The 18,248-nt window shown below is 40.2% G+C and overlaps 1 protein-coding gene across 4 annotated transcripts in view; it reads left to right on the forward strand.

Annotated features, from left to right (window-relative positions):
* Nucleotides 1-18,248, forward strand: part of slc6a9 (solute carrier family 6 member 9) — a 69,673-nt gene that overhangs the window by 24,686 nt on the left and 26,739 nt on the right. The window contains exon 1 of one of the 4 annotated variants that reach the window (XM_055033386.1): nt 1,145-1,231. The exons of the other annotated variants lie outside the window; for them this stretch is intronic. Coding sequence (XP_054889361.1) covers nt 1,190-1,231 — 42 coding nt within the window. The 5' untranslated portion in view covers nt 1,145-1,189. Of the gene's footprint in view, nt 1-1,144; nt 1,232-18,248 lie in introns of those variants that run through there. 4 annotated transcript variants of the gene reach the window in all.

The raw sequence follows: 18,248 nt of genomic DNA on the forward strand, positions 1-18,248 counted from the left end.
CTTTTCTCCTTTTTTTTTTTTGTGTTTGTTGTTGTTGTGGGCGGCCATTAGCCATGCGGTGGCAAACAGACACAAAAATGTTGGCATCCAAATGGCGGCCCAGGAGGAGAAGCGCTTAGATTTCAGAGGGTGGTCGACTCTGTGCACGCATTGCTGATTAGGCGAAAGAGGTGGGCTTTCTGGCGTGGGCCGGCCTCTCGGTGTGAAACGGTGGGCGAGTGGAGGGCATTGGCAACGTCAGGGTGTAAAGACGGACGAGGATTTGGAAGAGTCAAGTACCGCTGAAAGGGGAAGTTGTTGGTGGTCTGCAGAGTTGCATGCAGCTGCCCCTGAAAACAAATGGAAGAAATAAGGGAGACAGGAAAAAAAAGAAAGAGGGTTTGGGTGGTGGGGTGGGGGGGCAGTAGAGTCCGGTGGAAGGCTTGCAAGCTCCTAACTTTTTTTTTGTTTGCTTGTGTTAATCTGTTGAGAAAAAGCGTGAGGAAACTTGGCCGAGGGTCCTCCCTCTCCCCCCCCCCCACTTTACTCCGGACAGCTAAACTTGAAGTTGAACACCCCCCCACCATCACCGCCACCATGGGTCCTCCCCTCTCCCACTTACTTGCTCTGTATTCTGTCTAGGTGCTGGCGTGACAACGAGCCATTCATTGTGGAGGTAGAGCAAAAAAAGACTCTGGATCTTTCCTGTGTCTTTTTTTGGGAGACGGAGGAAGTTGGAGGGGACGGGGGGATGGCAGGGGCTGGTAAAGTGGGAGGTGTACTGCTAAACAGGAGGGCAGGAGTAAACTCCTGAAATGGAGAAATGTGACAGATAAGAGGAAATGCAATGAGTTAGAGTGGGGGAAAAAAAGTAAGAGAGGGTTGAGTAAAGAGTAAGGTGCAGAGGGAGCAAGAGATGGAGGGAGGGGAGAGAGGTTGAGGCAGAACTGGAAGCACAGAAGGAAGGGAGGGGGAGAGAGAGAGTGGGCTACCATGCCGAATGAGGCGGAGAGGAAGCAGAGCTCCATCAGATGAAATGAGGTGAAAGTAATTCAGGCATTAATCAAGCCAGGGCAAAAGGGAGGGTATACTGTTTTCTCGCCCCCCGCCCCCACTTTTTTTTTTTTGCCGCGGAACTGAAAGACAAGGTGTGAATGAAGGAGCATACAGTGGCCTGCAGAGAAGCACCACCGGGTCACAGCATCAAATCATGTCCGAGTCGAACACCGTTACGGCTTCCACCGCAGACCAGGTCAGTTGAAGCTGTCTTCGTGGTTGTATCTTTGTTTTTTGGGTCGCGAGCGTGCAGATATTCCCCCGGCATTACAGCTGCAACCCTCACGCCTGCTCAAGGACCGGGAAACGGTCCCTCTTAGGGTCTTTGAACAAGTTCCGACAAAAAAAAAAGTCCCAAGATCCGGTGAGATGTATATCATCTTTAGATCCTAAATCGGAAGTTGTGAGGGTGAGTCTCCAAGAGCAACTGTGAGTGAGTGTGTTTCTTGGACTTTCAAAGCAATGATTGTTTTTGCTCGGAGCTGCCTGGACAACGGTACAGGGTCCTGAAAGAATTGAATTCATCAAGACGAGCTATTGTCTACGTCGCCTTATTTTTCGGTGATCATTCAGGGGGTCGGTGACGACTCAATACCCCCCACACCACGTGAGGAGGGGAACGCAGCTCTTTAAAAACCCGACCACGTGTGGCGGTCCTGAAAAGTTTTATAAGTAATTGCAGTGGGAAGTCCGGGCAGTGCTGTGAGAGACGGGGTTGGTAAGGAAGTGGGCCGGTCTGCCGTGTGTTTGGGAAAAGAAAAAAAAAAGACAGAGTGGGTTTGAAAGAGAGCAGAAAAGGCAGATATTTATGCTCCCTCCCCATCCCTACATCAGCACCCCCTCCGCCACTTCCACAGAGAGCTTTAATTGCACGCTTTGGCACATCATCCCCTCGCTCCGCTTTCTTTTATTAACAGTCAACTTGACTGAAACAATTAAATCCTGTGATCTGTGTAAGATAAGACGTACGGTTGCTTCCATTATGGCAGGTAAAGACAAAAAAGAAGAAAAAAGGGGTAGGGGGTGCGTTTGTGGGTGTGCGCATGCCGCTGTGTTAGTGTGTGTTGAGCATCCGACCTCGCTGCCGGCATACATTGTTAGCCAAGTCCTTGTCTCCTGTTTCCGCCTGATACTCTCAAGGCTGAGTCAGCTTGCTGTAGTTCTGGAGCCACACACACAGATTCTTACCTTCAAGCATTTACACAAATGCTTTGAGCCTTTTTCTGTGCTAGCACAACAAATAGTATAGTACAAATAGCAGCCTGCCTGCAAATTGAAGGGATAAGTTGTGGGTGGAGGATTGATTTTTATTTAGATCTCCATAGTGTGTGTGCACATTGGTACACATTGGTGTGTACATGCATGCGTATGTATGCCTGTGTGTGCTAATCCAGCAAATCTGAACAGTTTAGATTCGCTAACAGGCGGGCGCCAGGTTTCTCTTCAAACGTTGAGTGGCAGGACAGTAAGTCTTTGAGACTGACAGGTAGTGCTGCCTGTCCATATGGATCCACATTTATATTCATAATTACTGACTCTTCCTTTTCTTAGTTTATCAGTAAAAAATAAACTGAAAAATAGGTATCGGCACCAGCTAATACCTGGGAGGGCTGTTATTCACGCCTTTTAAGATAACGTTTATTCCTGCCTTCCTCAACTCTTTACATCAGTTTTATTTTTTAATCATTCCAGTCTTTGGAATGATTAAAGACTGGAATGTTATTTCCCTCCATTAGTGTTTCACGTTTTAACTGCAACAAATGATCTAAGTCTCTACATAAGAAATGCTCATTAAACATTGAATCTTCTCCAGGAGACGTAAACTTTCAAAATTCCATGGCTGATCTCCGATCCGGGGTATTTGCAAAACTTTTCCCATACCGACTTTGTTCCGACTCCTCTTTAAGAAAAATTTTATTTTTGCACCTTTTATGCTGCTAATAGTGAATTTTTACAGGAGCAGATGTGATGTTGCAACACTGATGATAAGAGAAGAGTTGTAATACGAGATTTCATCGTCATTACAAGTTTACATTTTAGAAAGGATGTAGCTGATAGCGTGGTTAGCACAGCGAACAGCATTTCCTAGAAAACGTAGATCCTTACTTGTGGGTTTTCTAGCAGAGATATGTTGAAAGCTCAGAAGCGTAAAGCAGAACATGTTTGCTGTGTTCTGCTCAGCCTTCGTGTTATCTGCTGATCGTTTTACTCTCGCTCACTTCACGGACATCTCATCGCTGTTGAAGTGGGGAAAATATCTCATATTTTTCGGACACATAGTTCCATTTTAAAGCAGAATGTCAACAATCTCACCTTTAGTTGTTGCAATGTTGTTGTGGTATATATCAAACATAACCTAAAAGAATTTCGACTTCCCAATTTGACGCTTTGAAATTGGCTTATATCTGTCAAAATATAACGCTCTATTCATGTCTCTGCTGTAAAAGACTCAATTCAACTCAATTCCTCTGCAAAGCAAGTGCTTTGCAGAGGAATTGAGTTGGCATGAAGAGAAAATTGTCAAATTATGAATTATTGAGGAAAACCAAACGGCAACTCTGAATACTGGGCATTTCCTCCAACCTCAGGGAACTTACATTTGTCTCAGCGTTTGAGTCTTACATATGTATAGCTGTGTCGGTACCGAACGATGATTTAGCATCAATGGTCGACCACTGCAGAGAAGGAAGAAAATGAAAATCGCTTTATTATTTGTCACCTTTATAGGTCACACAGTAACCTTTGGTGGAGCAGGTTGGGTTAAATGAAGAAAGCGTTGAATTGGGAAATATTTTTCGGTAAAAGTCTCCACTAGATCCAAAGATCACTGTGATCTCACCTCATTTCCTGTCATCTGCCTTTGCCTGTCACAGTGTCACGCCAGGCTTCGAGATTGCTGATTTAAAAGAACATCAAACCATTAAAAAGGAACAGAGTGAAAAAAGAGCAGTCAGCAGTGGGTTTAAAACAACAACACAAAAAAGCACTTTTTGCTGCACGTTGTACTTAATTGGTGCTCCGCTGAGCTTTAATGGTGAAAAAGAAAAAAAAAATCATCTCATATTGTCACATAATTATTGTTTGGACATTGCCTTTTTTCTTATTACATTCCACCGGACAGATGAGTGTAATCACGTTTTCTACAGGTTTGTGCCGCCTGAATTGATTAGGTCGAATCAAGAGCAGATGGAGCTGATGAGGCTGATTGCTTGTGTGCACACATTGAGGCAATTAAAATCCAAACAAAGTGAGGGAGCGCTTCCTTGGTTTTTGTCGGAGATTGTTTGATGGCATTTAACTGAACACAGATGATAAAGAAAACGAAGACAAACTACTCGGTCCAGTCGACAACTTGGTGTCTCTAAGTTAAATGCTCTTTTGCTCTCGTTATCACACACGTTGCTCCATCTTATCAAAAGCAACGAGTGTTGCATTAACATATTTAAACAGATGTGGGTCGAATATTCATTGTTTTACTTCATATTCCAGTAATTACAGCCTAATTTGTAATAATTGATTGCTACTGATAGATTTTTTTTTTTGATAAACTGGCGTCAGTCGGTTTTAATGATAAAGTATTGAATTTAAGAAAACAAAATTTTATCCGTCTCTTTTCACAAATTTTTTAAATTAATTTTACAACAATCAAATTAATGACTGTGCATGGTAGTAAGCCTTGCCGCCAATGACAGTTGTTTTTCTGGTTTTAGAACAGCAGCACCAAACCGAGAATCTTGAGCAGTACGTGCACAAGCTTGATTGACAGAGCCAAGACGTTCTCCTTGGCTCTGATTGGTTGTTTCTCAACAGGAGGTGTATATTCATGCAGATGACAGAAGGACCACAGGGAGAGGACAGGGAAGTTCAATTTTATTTATTTATTCATTTAAAAAAAAATTACTGTCAGGACATAGTAAGAATTTGTCAGGTTTTTTTTGATACAAAAATTTCCTACTGCAGCTTTAAAATATTAATTTAAATACAAATCCACAAGGGATATGCATAACATTAAGCTTGACTGAATATTTATTACTGTACATTTTATTTTGTATTTTGCTAGCTCATTGATTCATACAAAAATAATGAAGAAGCATCCATTAAGCGCTGATTGCTCACAATATAATGATGATATGAAGTAAAACTGAGAAAATAAAAATAACCATAGACAAGTTGTAAAATAGTTTTACCATGATGACAGTGATTGATGAGAACTGACTTCCATGCCAATTCTGAACTTATCTTTCATACTTTTCAACATTGTAGAGAACCATTTAAATCCATGACGTCAGTCAGAACTGCTTCACCATTTACTTTCTCATGTTGCAGAAGCTGCTAGTGGATAACATATCAAAATATGTTTCAATTTTAATTACATCATCACATAATTTTAAGCCTCTTTTGGGAGGAGCAGGAGGAGCTGAATGGACGCCACCATAGTGCAAGAAGCAATGAGTTACCATTTAAAACTGACCTTACTCTATTATAAGGCCAAGAGAATGTAATGACATAAATAAGACTTGTTAAATCTAAAAAATGAGTCAGACTTTTTTTTTAACTTATCAGCAACCTCAAAAATTTGATTTATTGATTTTCTTTTCTTTTTTAAGCAAAAGTATATAATTCGCTCAGTTTTCTCTACAACGCTTTTCCAACACGTCTAAAGTCATTAGGATTCCGTCTCAGTAAGAGTCTGTTGTCCAGGCTATAATCAAAAGCATGTTCCAGCGTCTCTTTTGTCAGCTCGCAGCTCGCAGCAGTGGCTGGACCTCAGCATGCCGAGACAATAGTCTGAGGTCATGTGTATGATTTTCAATAAATGCTTGACTGGTAATTGGAGTAATAAGAAGCTCGGATAGCTCCGGTAATTGCTGAGCGAACACCAGTGATTGGCTTTGACGTGCTTTATACTGGGAAAAGAAAAAAAGGAATGGAGAGGGGGGAATAAAAAAATAAATAAAATCAGACAAGCTGTAATTACCCTGTCATTAATTTGAAGCAGTGTCATTTTTGAAAAGTTGCCATCAAGCTACACGTGAACTTTTTTACACTCCGTTGTGTTTGAATTTCTCACTGACGCAAATGTTTGATGCATCGCACCTCAAAGGAAAATAGTTTCAGCGACGAAACTGGTTGTTGTTTTAAATTGATTCTCAAACAGATGCATTAATGTAGGCCATCACTGCACTCCAGTGCTCGCCTTTTTTGGTTAATCCTTATCCATACCAGTGTACCCTGGACGTATTTAGCCTTTCGATGCCGCAGGCTGTCACAGTTTTAGAGAGGTACGCTATAGATTCTCCTATGTTTTATTCCAGCCTAAACGTGCTGATTGGAGCAGAGACTGATAATCTGGCAGGGATGTTTAAACACGGGCGAAAAAGTGATATGACTAATCAAATGCGAAGCATCCACCAACATCTCACACACGCATATGCACGCACGCTCACACACACACGATGTTTACGCTAGCTTGCCGCTCATTCTCAGCTCAGCACATCACATCTGTCCTGGGAAGCCAGCAGCAGGGGCCAGCACACAGACACACATGCAGAAACACTCGGCTCATCTGGGGGCAGGTGTTGGCAGTTTATGGAGCGCAGCAAAGTAGCTTGCATTTACTCCGAGCCAAGGTTTGGCAAGCTGGGATAACCAACACATGTGGAAAAGGGTGATGGAAATAGACTGAATGAAACGCGGCTGTGTGTGTATGTGGATGGATGTATGTGTAGGTGTCCCTGCGGTGGCTCCGACCTCGGGTCTGCCTCCGTACTTCGCTTTAGTTTGGTTTCTGGGCTCACAGCTGCCCTGCTGAGGCGTTCACTCGCACTAAACAACACAAGGCAGGCTAATAAAACTCAGTGGAGGGAGCACTAAAGCTTTGATTTCAGTTTTAGTTTCAGTCATAATCTACGGAAAACCCCTAAGGGACATGGTGATTTTTTTATTTATTTATTTTTGCTTTTTGCGTTCCCTCGCAATAAGCAATAGTTGCTTATTGCAGTCATAGAGATGAAACTTCAGACTGCCATAACAAAAAGACACATGAAACTGTAAGATATGACTTTATTACCCCGTGAACATTACTCAGAAATAGTCCAAATAGTTTGGATGTATTTTTCTTTCTTTCCTTCTTACGGAAAGTTTGTTTTACATCTTAGCAGGGAGATGGAAAGCCCGTGCTTGGCCTGTTTTGCTTTTGCACTTTGTATATAGGTTTGTGGTGCATTTCTAGCCTCAAGAAAAAGCTATAAAACTTCAGATATCTCACAAACAAGACATTAACACACAAAAAAAACTTGTTATAGCAGGAAATACAGTAGAAAGACTTTCAGTATTTAATTATGTCGAATGAACATTATTGTGAGAGAACGCAAAACATTATGTGAAGTAACGCCGAAGAAATGTTTTTTCTCCATGTTCCATTGGGTGCTCTGTAATAATCTGCAGGAAGGATGAAGGGATTTTTTTTTTTTTACACCATAAACTTTGGATTATGATGGACTTTAAAGTGGATAGATTTTATTGTACTGTAGAATTGTAATAAAAATGTTCAATTTAAAGTAGTTTTTTTTGTCCAATGAGCAATGATTTCTTATTGGCATTGCCAGTAAAGTTAAATAAATATTTTATTATTATTATCACACTGGGATATATATTTTTAAAGGTTTTCTTGACTCTCATGGTTTTCACTTGGAAGTAGTTCAACAGGAAGGAAGGTATGTGGCAAATGTTGCCAGGCCAGGAATCGAACCTGCAACCACCGGCATGAGGACTAAGACCTCAATACATGGGTTGTGCTTCGCCTCCACTACCACAGCACCCCTGCAATAGCATTTTCTTACACAAAGAAAGAAATCAGTAGTAAAACAGTTGAGACATCCAGGAAATGGACAAATGTATTTTTTTGTTTTTGTTAGAATTTACTATTTTGGTATTAATTAGAGTATCTATTTTTTTACTTATTGCTTCTCTTGGTTATAAATACACAGAAGCCAATTTCTTGTTGGCACATTTCAACATGGATTAAGCAGAAATAGCTACTGATCTGAACTTGCCCTTATAATAATATGAAGTCAGAGCAATAATTAAAACGTTTAAGCAACTGGAGCCGGGACAGAGAAGGTAATTTTCCCGTCACGCGCATTGAGAATGATGGGAAGTTTACTGTTAAGAGAACGGCTGCAAAGACTGGGATCCTGCGGTTGCCAAGTCTCCATAGCAACAATAAGCAACGATTTATATTGAGGCTTTTTGTACATGTCAGCAGCGCCTCTGTATATGTTTTACTCCCGCCACCCTAAACTATGTTATAATAATGAACAAGTTTGTGTAGAATAAAACACACAGGCAGGAGCAACGGTAATAATATATTTCCTCCACGTTTACTTCCTGAAAAAGCCTTTGCCTCAAGCGAAGGCATTTTGTAACCAGGTAACTTTACTGCCGAAGGAGCCCCAGACCTTTGACTGTACCATGCTGTTGTGCCCACCCTTTTATGCTGATTCCTGGAACTCTTTATTACAAACCAGAACTAACGAGGCCATTATGGAGAGTTTGCTTCTGTCTCGCTCTGTGAGAATGGCAGGAAGCCACTTCAGGCTCATGATACCCAACATTACAAGATTACACTGTGGGAAATTGGTGGGGAAGGTCGGTGTCGCTAATTGCACCCACTCTGGTTTAAAACAGATATTTATAGTTTTGTCCTGCGTATTTCTTTTAAGTCCCGTACTCGTCCCAGGTTTTATATTTGTTTCAAGTTATCTATATTGGAAGCAAATTGTTATTTTTTTCCCCTTTTTGTTGAAACAAAATCAAAGCTTTAGGTACAGTGTAAGCAAATGTTAATTTGCTGAAACTTCAGAGATGCTAAGAGGAAGCATTAACACAGCAAAATGATGATTTACTTACACTAATAGTGCATAGGTAAAAATAATAAAATGCAGCTACTTTTAAAACTGGTTATTTATGCACACAATTAGAAGACATTTTCAGCTATATTCTGATATTAAATTCAGTTCTTTTTAAAAAATACTTCATTTTCCAGAGGGAAATTAAATGTTACCCTAACTTCCGTCATCCAAGTATCTTCAGAAAGTCATTGTTGTTGCTGCAGGCAGGAAGGATTTCTGGTAGCAGTCAGTTTTGCAGCAAATCTGAAGAGGCCTCTGAGCGAAGTTTCATATCTTGACGAGGTAATGGCTCAATTCCTCGGCAGCAGAGACAAGTCCTGGATAACCTCATCAGTTGTTAGCAAGCAAATGAGCTGCCACCTCATTTCCAAATCTCTGGCTGTCTATTTGAAAAGTTGGGCGAAGAGACTTTGGAGTCGTGCATATGGTACTGGCCCATAAAATGATTGAAAGAGGAGGTGGTTTGAACTTTTCCCTTCTCTCTGCTCTGGTCCTTCTCTGCCTCCATGTAGTTCAGGTATTATTTGAGATGCTAACCAGCTGCTCCCAGTTTTGAAAACAATACCATGTTGGTACGGTTACATATAATAATTGTTGGAGTTGGAGGCACAGGTGTTGGTGTGTTTCTGGGCTAAAACATAATCAAAGGAATCAAAGAGAATCGGAAAAGTGCGGCTGTCCTTAGGTACAATTTCCAATCAGCAGAACATACCAAGTTCATCTGTTGTAAAAAGTAGCAAATATACACCAACGAAACATTCAGCTGGTAAGAGTGTTGTAGGTGAACATGCTTTGGTGCAAACTGTTGATCACAAACCTAAAGCAGAAGACACTCAGAAGGTGACAGAAGACAAGCTGGTAAGAGAAACGGACTAAAAGGCTACTTATTGAGGAACAAACCACAGCTCCAAAACCAACAAGTTAAAGCTCCATCACACAGGAGACTGTCAAATGTTCCCAGCAGAACCTCACAACACATTTAGGCCTTCCAGGTCTGACAGGCATCCTCCCCCAGCACTGGAGCCAACTCACCATCAAGTGGTGGTCAGTGGACAGCTCCGCTCCTTGATCACCACCTTAATTCCCCTGGATAACCGGAAGAAAATGGATGAATGAAATGGATGGACAGTTGTAATTACAACTCCTTTACACTTTACGCAGTTTTTTTTTTAACTGTTCATCAACATTAAAAAAATAGATGGAGTTATTATATTTAGCTCAATATTATTGCTGAGGGGCACAAACAGGCCTTTTAACATACAGATAAAAAAAATGAATATTGAAATTTTTTTTTTCTTTTTACGAAAAAAAGACAAATTTCAAAAAGGGCACTAGGGGCATCATGGATAAAAGAGGCAGGGGCTCAAGCCCCCTTTGCCCCCCTCCTCTGCACGTCCCTGCAGGAGGGAGAGGGGCTTGATACTTTCAAAAATGCCTCATTATTCTGTCGCAACAGTTTTAAGAAACATCTAACAAGAAACATATAAAAGTTTATAAAAGTTATATATTGCATCTTTAATTTAGAGAGACACTTCTACAATGGGTGAATGTTTATGTAAAATGTATGCTATTTAAAACTTGATGGAGAGAAAAAATGTGCTAAATGAATCTTAAATTGTTGTAAAATTAAAAAATAATGGCACTTTGTATGATGCCCTTTTCAGTGCAATCAGGCATTTTACTATCGTATCGATTTTTTTCATGCAGACCAAACTTTAAACTCAGCATTAAAGAATAAACCAAGGCTAAGAACAAACTCGCATTAGCATTTAATGTGGTGGCTGTTTGCGTTTAACGAACCTTGCGGGTCTCCACAGAGCAAAGCTTAAATCGATCCCAATTACGTCGACGTCACAACCGACTCTCCTCCTCAGCTGTCCTGATCCGGACGCGTCACATTTACATTTTGTTGCGCTGCAAGTTTTAAAAACGGGGCCAAAGAAGTTTAGGCAGAACTCTGAAACTGGGTGAGGAGAAAAGGCTGATGAGGCTTATTCATCAGCTTTGTCATGGATTTACAGCAGGCAAACACCAGGGGAGAAAAGGAGCTGATGACGAGGCTCGGCAAGGCAGCATGTTCACTGTGTTAGCAAGAAAATACAGAGGGGGTTAGGGCTGATAATGCTTGTTGAGTCTGCATGTGTGGTGTGTGTGTGTGTGTGTTCTCGGTGAAGCAGCACACTTGCTTTGCAGTATGAGGGATTAGCGGCGGCTCCATAGAGAGGATGTTTGTTAACACTGGCTCCAGTGGAGAGTGCTGGGAGGAGAGCTAACAAGCGGGATAGTACAGTGCTGTAAATTAATTAGCCAGGATGCCAGCTGCAGGAAAAGATCACTTTGATTAACTCTGTTTCGCTGTTTTCCTGTAGAAACTCCAATAAGTTGAGTTGGTAAAAACAACTAAAATGATTTTTGCCTGGATTCTCTTTTTTCTTTGTCTTTTTTCATCTTTTTTGGATAACAGTTAAGTTCCCCTGTGAGCCATTTCAGCAGCTCAGTTTGTTTTTTGATTGTTTGAGGTTTGGTTGGTTCTGATTTTTGAGTCTTGTTTCTAGAGTTGGGTCACCTGATTGGCTTTGTTAATCGTGTTTTTACATTTTTGGGGGTAAATGAAAAATACACATTTTGACTCAAAACACCTGTGTCCTCCAGGCTTTACTCCTTGGTCCCTGATATGTCCACAATATCACATCAACTTATGACATTAAATGCACAGCTAAAAAGTTACTTTTTAGTTTGTTTTGTCTTATTTCAAATACACTGAAATATTTGCACTAGTAATAAGGCCAAAAATACTTGGTAACATTCTTTAGATTCTCCAATGCAAATTAAAAGATTTGGTGAAATGATTGGTGATTTAATATCAACCAGGTATATAAATCTGTTTTTTTTTTTTTTCCATAGCTGAAAAGGTTGCGCATGTCATCTAGGTCATGGTCATTTTCTTATAGTACTGCAACGCTCCATCCTTGTTTGGTCTCCCCAGGGACATTTGCTGCAACCTAAAAGAGACTGGCCGTTGTTAAGAAAAAAAAGACCTTTTCCGTGATTTTTGCGATAAAGACTCCAGCTCTAAAAATGGACAAAATGCAGGAAATCACCATGCTTTAGGAGGAACCCGAAGCCTCCGCGATGAGTTCTGAAGCAGTCAGTCGTAATTGCGCGATACTTTTGCGCCCTCGAACTGACGCTTTAATCAGCTAAGCATGTCAGCACTACTATCAACAAAGCACGGCTGTGAGCCTCCTTCAATTCCGACTCTACAGCCGATGTTGTGGAAACGCTGCAGCTTGAAGACAACTCACACGGCATTTGCTCAGGCTTTTGACAGTTCTGGATGTGGTGTCTAGTGCTCTTGCACTAAAATAAACACGCGGCTTATGTCTGTGGGTCTGTGTGTGTTTGAGAGCGGAGGGGTGCAGGTGAACAGCTTGCGAGGGCCAACAGTTCCGCGGGCCAGTCTCGCGCTTCACTTGACTTGCCATGCCCTGATGAAGGCCTATGCACAAATGAACTTGTTAAGCAAAATTGAGAGAACGCAAAATAGAGACAGAGAGTCCGATAGAGACTGGATGTAGCAGCTCCCGCTAAACCTGCCGCAACCTCTGTTGCCAACTCTCTTTCTGTGACATTTTCTCTGGACCTCTCAGTGTGTGTCTCCGTTTCAGTCAGCCGCTGCAGGTCTCCAAACTTCTGCCGAGGCTCATGCGATGCCATTGTTTAATCAGAGAACATCCTATCTCTGGAGCTTCACAATGCCCTGACAGGCTGACGTTGTCCCACACTTGTAGAAAAAGAGGAACGAAGCAAAAAGATTCGGTGTCTTCAGGCAGTTGCAGTCACTAAAAATTCATGGGATAAAACTCTTTCAAAAAATGTTTCTCTTGTGCAATTTGTCAAAAGTAAAAAACATAGAACTTTTCAGTGCTAAGAAAGGACTATTGGTTATATATAGATAGACAAAGATTCTCATGGTACAAAAATGCTTTAAGATCTTGAGAAACAGATCCATGCATTGGTCATTAGTAATAGTTTTTTTTTTCTACTGCAAGATGAAAGCTTTGCCATTCATATCTTTCTTTTAAACCAGGAAGACCAATTGTGATGTTTAATCTGCATGAATTATGTTTTTTAATTGAACTGCTTCACATATAGACTACATCTTGTCTCATGCTCTGAACATTTGGATTGCTGATTTTGAAATCTGGTTTTATTAATGCTAATGTGAATTTGTTCTCAGCATTAGTTTGTTCCTCTTTACAGAATTCTGAGTTTAAAGCATTGTCTGCATGTAAAAAGCTAATCTTAATACAATAGTAGAGTGCCTCGTTCTACTGCAGATTACTTTTTTAACTGAATTTGCTGCTGCTGTTGACACCTATTTCTAAAAACTATTTACAAAAATATTAAATCGACATACTACCTGGTCAATGCTGCAAATAAATTATGCAGTTCTGACATTGAGAGCTCTGGGTATTACACTAAGTTTTGGATTCATATAAAGGTTTTGATTTCTTGTCAAAAAGTTTCCTTACAGCTGGTTTAGTCTTTGTGTTTCATAAACTTACCAGGATTTATCTATTTCAGTATCACAGTTGTTTTTGTCAGTTTGTTCATAACTTAATATAATTTTGCAGCTTATATCCAATCCCCACAATTTACTAAAGCCTTGTCTTGCTGCTACAAATGTAATCTGATTCCGATCGCTCCTAAACACTCTTCTTCTCTCAGTAACGACGTTCACACTGCAGATTGTTGTTATTGGGATGGTGCATCGTTGATTAACTGATCAGAAAAAAATTTGGATTATCGGGTTTCCAACTGAAAATCATTTCAGTCATTTCCAGTCAAAACTTTTAATTTCTGAATTAAAAGTTGATTCAGCCATGAAACAGATTGGTGTTCGATTGTACAGGTATTTGGAGACGAGGTATAATTTAAACTGGTGCTGTCATTCACAGCACCACACTGACATTTCTCCTCGTTTTGATATAAAGATTAAGCCTAATGCCTTGGAAAAGTGAAATGAACAGACACCTGTACTTAGAGGTTATGCTAGATTCAAATATGACAACATTGTAAGATGCTTTTTATGACCATGAGCTGGAAATGATTTACATAGTCTGTGAAGAGATGCGTCATTCATTTTTCCCACCTTTTATCTAACAAGCACCCGAATCCCTCTCATCTTGCTCCTGACACCCAAGCTATTGGACTCAATTAATCAGCCATGGAGGGGGATTTATTCAATCCCTGCCCAATGGGATCCTTTGGTATGTGGCCCCAGTGGTAGCAGGTTGAGAAGCTACGGTCTGCACTGTCTTTAGGCCCATTACTCACACCTCACAGCCCACCGATAAAAGACGCTTTGAGCTGCCCGGTTTCGGGGGGATCCGGTGGGCTTTTTGTGCCACAATAGCCAAGAGGGTTCAGTCGGCACAGACAGACATGTTTACTAAACTCTGCATAGGTGCAGCAGGGGAGATTACGTGTGCCATTTGGAATAAGTGGAAGGGGTGACCATTGGCTGGGAATTCTGGACTAAATGGCAACATGTTGTTTTGCCTGTTTCACGGGAATCTTTTCAGGTCTTTTGGACTGGCTGTGCTTTACCAAAGAGTAGGAAGAGAGATTCACACAAGACAGTCCCAGGGAGAGCTTCACATTTAATGTCTGCACTGTAGAGGTTTAAGCACAACTTTATGGGAAGGACGAGCAATAGCACGCTTCACTAAGTTAACCTTATCTCGGATAAGCAGAAAACAATGGATGGATGGATTGATGGATGTTTTAGTAAGTGCTGAAATGGACATACGCTGCTGGATTTCTCACTGGCCCTGTTGGCTGCTAAGATTTATCAGACCTGCAAAGCATATTCCTGTGGAGAAGGTGTTGAAACTGAAAAATCTGATTTTCTCCCATTTATCAAATGCACCGCGCCTAAGCCTGTTTACTGCATGTCAACTTACAACTACAGACTCGGAAGCACGGAGATTTGTGAGACTATTTTACAGCTAAGTTATTTCCACGTTCCATTCATGTTGTGAGAAAGACCAACAGAGAGAGCAGACACTATGAACGGTGAATGTTGAAAGTATTTTTAGTTTTGAGTTAAAGTACAAATCTGCTTTTTTCATAAAGCTAACTGTGCTTTCTGCGAGCATAAGTGCAAATCCACTACCGATATTGTTGCTTTCAGATTGTTGTATGGCAAGAGAAAGCAAAGAAATACATAATTGACTGACGATTTAGATTAAATCATTCAGCTAGGAACAGGTGGTTAAAGCTGTACATGCGTCATATATCAAACATATCAAACATATCAAAAAGTCGGCCTCAAAAAGTTTGAGCCTCCAGACAATATACAACTTTCATTGTCATTACAAATTATTGAAACAGAAAATAAAATAAAAGCAACATAACAATGGAAACTGCAAGTCATTTCAGGTTTTCAGTGGAAGCTATTCTTCTGAAGGCACACCCAATATTAATTTTTGTTGCGTGACCTTTCTGCTTTCAATGTCAGGCAGATGTCGACGCGGACGACGCAGTTTCTTCACATCCTTTCCGCAACCCCGTCTCCCTTTCAAGCTGACAGTTTGCCTGAGCAGCTCCTGACTTCTTAGTGTTCACAACTCTTGTGTAATGTTGTCTCTGAGTTAAAGATGGTGTAAGCTGAGCCTTGACAAATGACAGCTGTGAACCAGCCAGCACCTTTCACTGAAACAGGTAGCACGCATGATACAGATACTTGTCATAGATAGATTATGTAAGATTCCTAACTCACATTATACATTAGAGATGAGATGTTATACAAGGTTAGGTTTCTAGCATTCCAAAAGCAGGACACCTACATAATTTGAGAAAAAACTATTTTCTTACCAGAAAATTAACAATTAACACTGTTACATTTTAAGATAAATCTTTTTTAAAAGTTTTATGACATTCCTGTCATCCATCCATGACAGGAATGTCCAGAAATTTGAATGTGGAAAGAATTAGAGCTGCCTCCAAAAAGGCTCATGAAACTTTGGTTAAGCCTTTATAAGCAATTTGAAAATACAGGAGGTTAACCTACATCCTGGACTAAGTCCAAAAGCTGTAGCAGATTTTTTGACAGAATTTTCTTATTTAATCTACATATTTAGGATTTGTACCGGTAAGTTAAGCCCGACGGATGTTTGTTTTCAATAACGTCTTAATTTTTAAAAAAGTCCGATAGTCCTTTGAATGGGTCATAGTTACAACCGAATTTCCTGTCGGTCTGTCCCGTCATTACGTAAAATTTGTCCCTGGTTTCAATTTCCCAAAACAATGAAATGAGCTTGAGGGTGAACAACACACTGTGCGCTGTAAGTCTGTGCTGAGAGAATGTCCTGAGTTCACAGGCCACAGCTGTGTAGTCAGGGGGCGACGGCAAAAATATCTGCGGCAACAAGCAATAAAAACAAAAACAGTTCCACAAGACAATTTTCTCACATGTTGATAAGAAAAAGTTGATGGTTTTTGAAGCAAAGGGTTTGGGTATTATCGAAGTCTATCAACTGCAGCTGCTTTTTTATTCATCTGGAGAAAAACTGATTACCTTCCTGAACAGAAGTACAATTTGACTTTTCAGTGATCATGCATTTTTATTTGCTGAACCTTTGTTGTACCTCCAGTGAATGTATAGACATCCAAAAGAAAGTACAAATTGTCTTCGCTGCAAAAACACACAATTTTACCAAGTTTTTTTGTCTCAATTCTTGTGCAAATATCTCAGTAAGCTTGAATTAAGACACAATTGACTCAAAAGGAACTTATTAGCAAAATATAGAAGCTTGTTTCAGGTAAATAATTCCTTGATTTTTAACTAAAAAGTGCAAGTTCCATTGGCAGATTATTTCTCTTTTAACGGGGAAATTTTCTTGTTAAAAGTAAATTTATCTGCCAATGGAAATAGCTCTTTCTCACCAACATTAAGGAATTATTGACTTGCAACAAGCTTCTATATCTCGCTGAAAAGACACTTGTACGTCAGTTTTGTCTTATTTCAAGTGTAGTAAGATAGTTGCACTATAAACAACAGTAAAATTACTTTGTAAGATTTGGTGGTTTTGCAGTGTTGAGATAAGTGCAACTGAACATACACTTAAAACTTAGATTCTACCATAAATGTACCTATAGATGTACTGTAAAATTGTATTTCTAATCTTGAAATTGAAATATGTTTCTGAACAGTGACGCTAGCGCACAATGTTTAAGCACGTCCACTTTTTAGTGTGACTGCTGTTACCGAGTGAACTAAAGCTGCTTCTCCACTAACTGGTTTTAAAAATTAGATTTGGACAAACTGGTACAAGCAGATGATCTAAAATTTGGAGAACTAAAACTTGGCGGAAAAGTCGGACTCTACAAACAACACAAACCTACATTTGTTTGCCTAAACCACCAGTGTGAACTTTCACTGCGACAACTGTAGCTCCCTCTGAGAGAGAGAAAGAGAGAGAGAGAGAAAAGAAGGCTGTGAACAGTCGGTAAAATGTCATCGCTCCACAGTGGGAACATATAAATAAAATTCTTTCAGACAGCAATTGACACGCACAAGGTGCACTAGCAAATCGCTTTTCTGTTGCAGAGATTATCAGGCCTATGCAGAGCTCTGCGTGTTCCTGACTGCTTCCTCGTTGCAATTGTAGAAGAAGATAGGATTAATGGGTCGGACTGAAGGCGGAAGTATTAGAAGAATCAGTTAAATAAGAAAAAGAAGCGAAAATAAGAGCGCTGTGTTTTAATATTGTCTGAACCAACAGTGTTGTGATGTGCATGTGATTTTTGTTTTTTGTTTTTTTTTGGTCGCTGTGTTTTACTAGGCGAAAGGAATCTTGCTGGTCCTGCTAAAACCAAGTATATAACTGGGAACTAAAGTGTCCAAAGTGTGTTCTGGTCTCTCTAAAACCACCCTCCAGTATTCTTGTCAACTCCTTTGAGACGTTTTACTTTAGTTTGTTTGATTTAAATCTTGAAATATGGTAAACGTAGTGCTTTTTTTGCTTGTTTGGGAAATTTGTATAAACTGTACAAAACAACATAAAAAGTATTTTTGAAACTTAGATATATTACGGCTACAATAGTGATATCTGGACTGTTAGCTTCACGGGAGCTCATCTAATTAAAGCTGACCCCGTGACCCCGGAATCAAAAACAAGAGGGAGACTAATACCAGGAGAGGAAACGAAGAAGAAAGGTTAACCCTGATCAAAACAAAGTAAATAGAAATGCACAAAGAACAAAATGCAAGAATAAAAGCTAAGAAGGAAA

The sequence above is a fragment of the Poeciliopsis prolifica genome, unplaced genomic scaffold (genome assembly GCF_027474105.1).
Source record: "Poeciliopsis prolifica strain line A6 unplaced genomic scaffold, Auburn_PproV2 SCAFFOLD008, whole genome shotgun sequence".
NCBI lineage: Eukaryota > Metazoa > Chordata > Actinopteri > Cyprinodontiformes > Poeciliidae > Poeciliopsis > Poeciliopsis prolifica.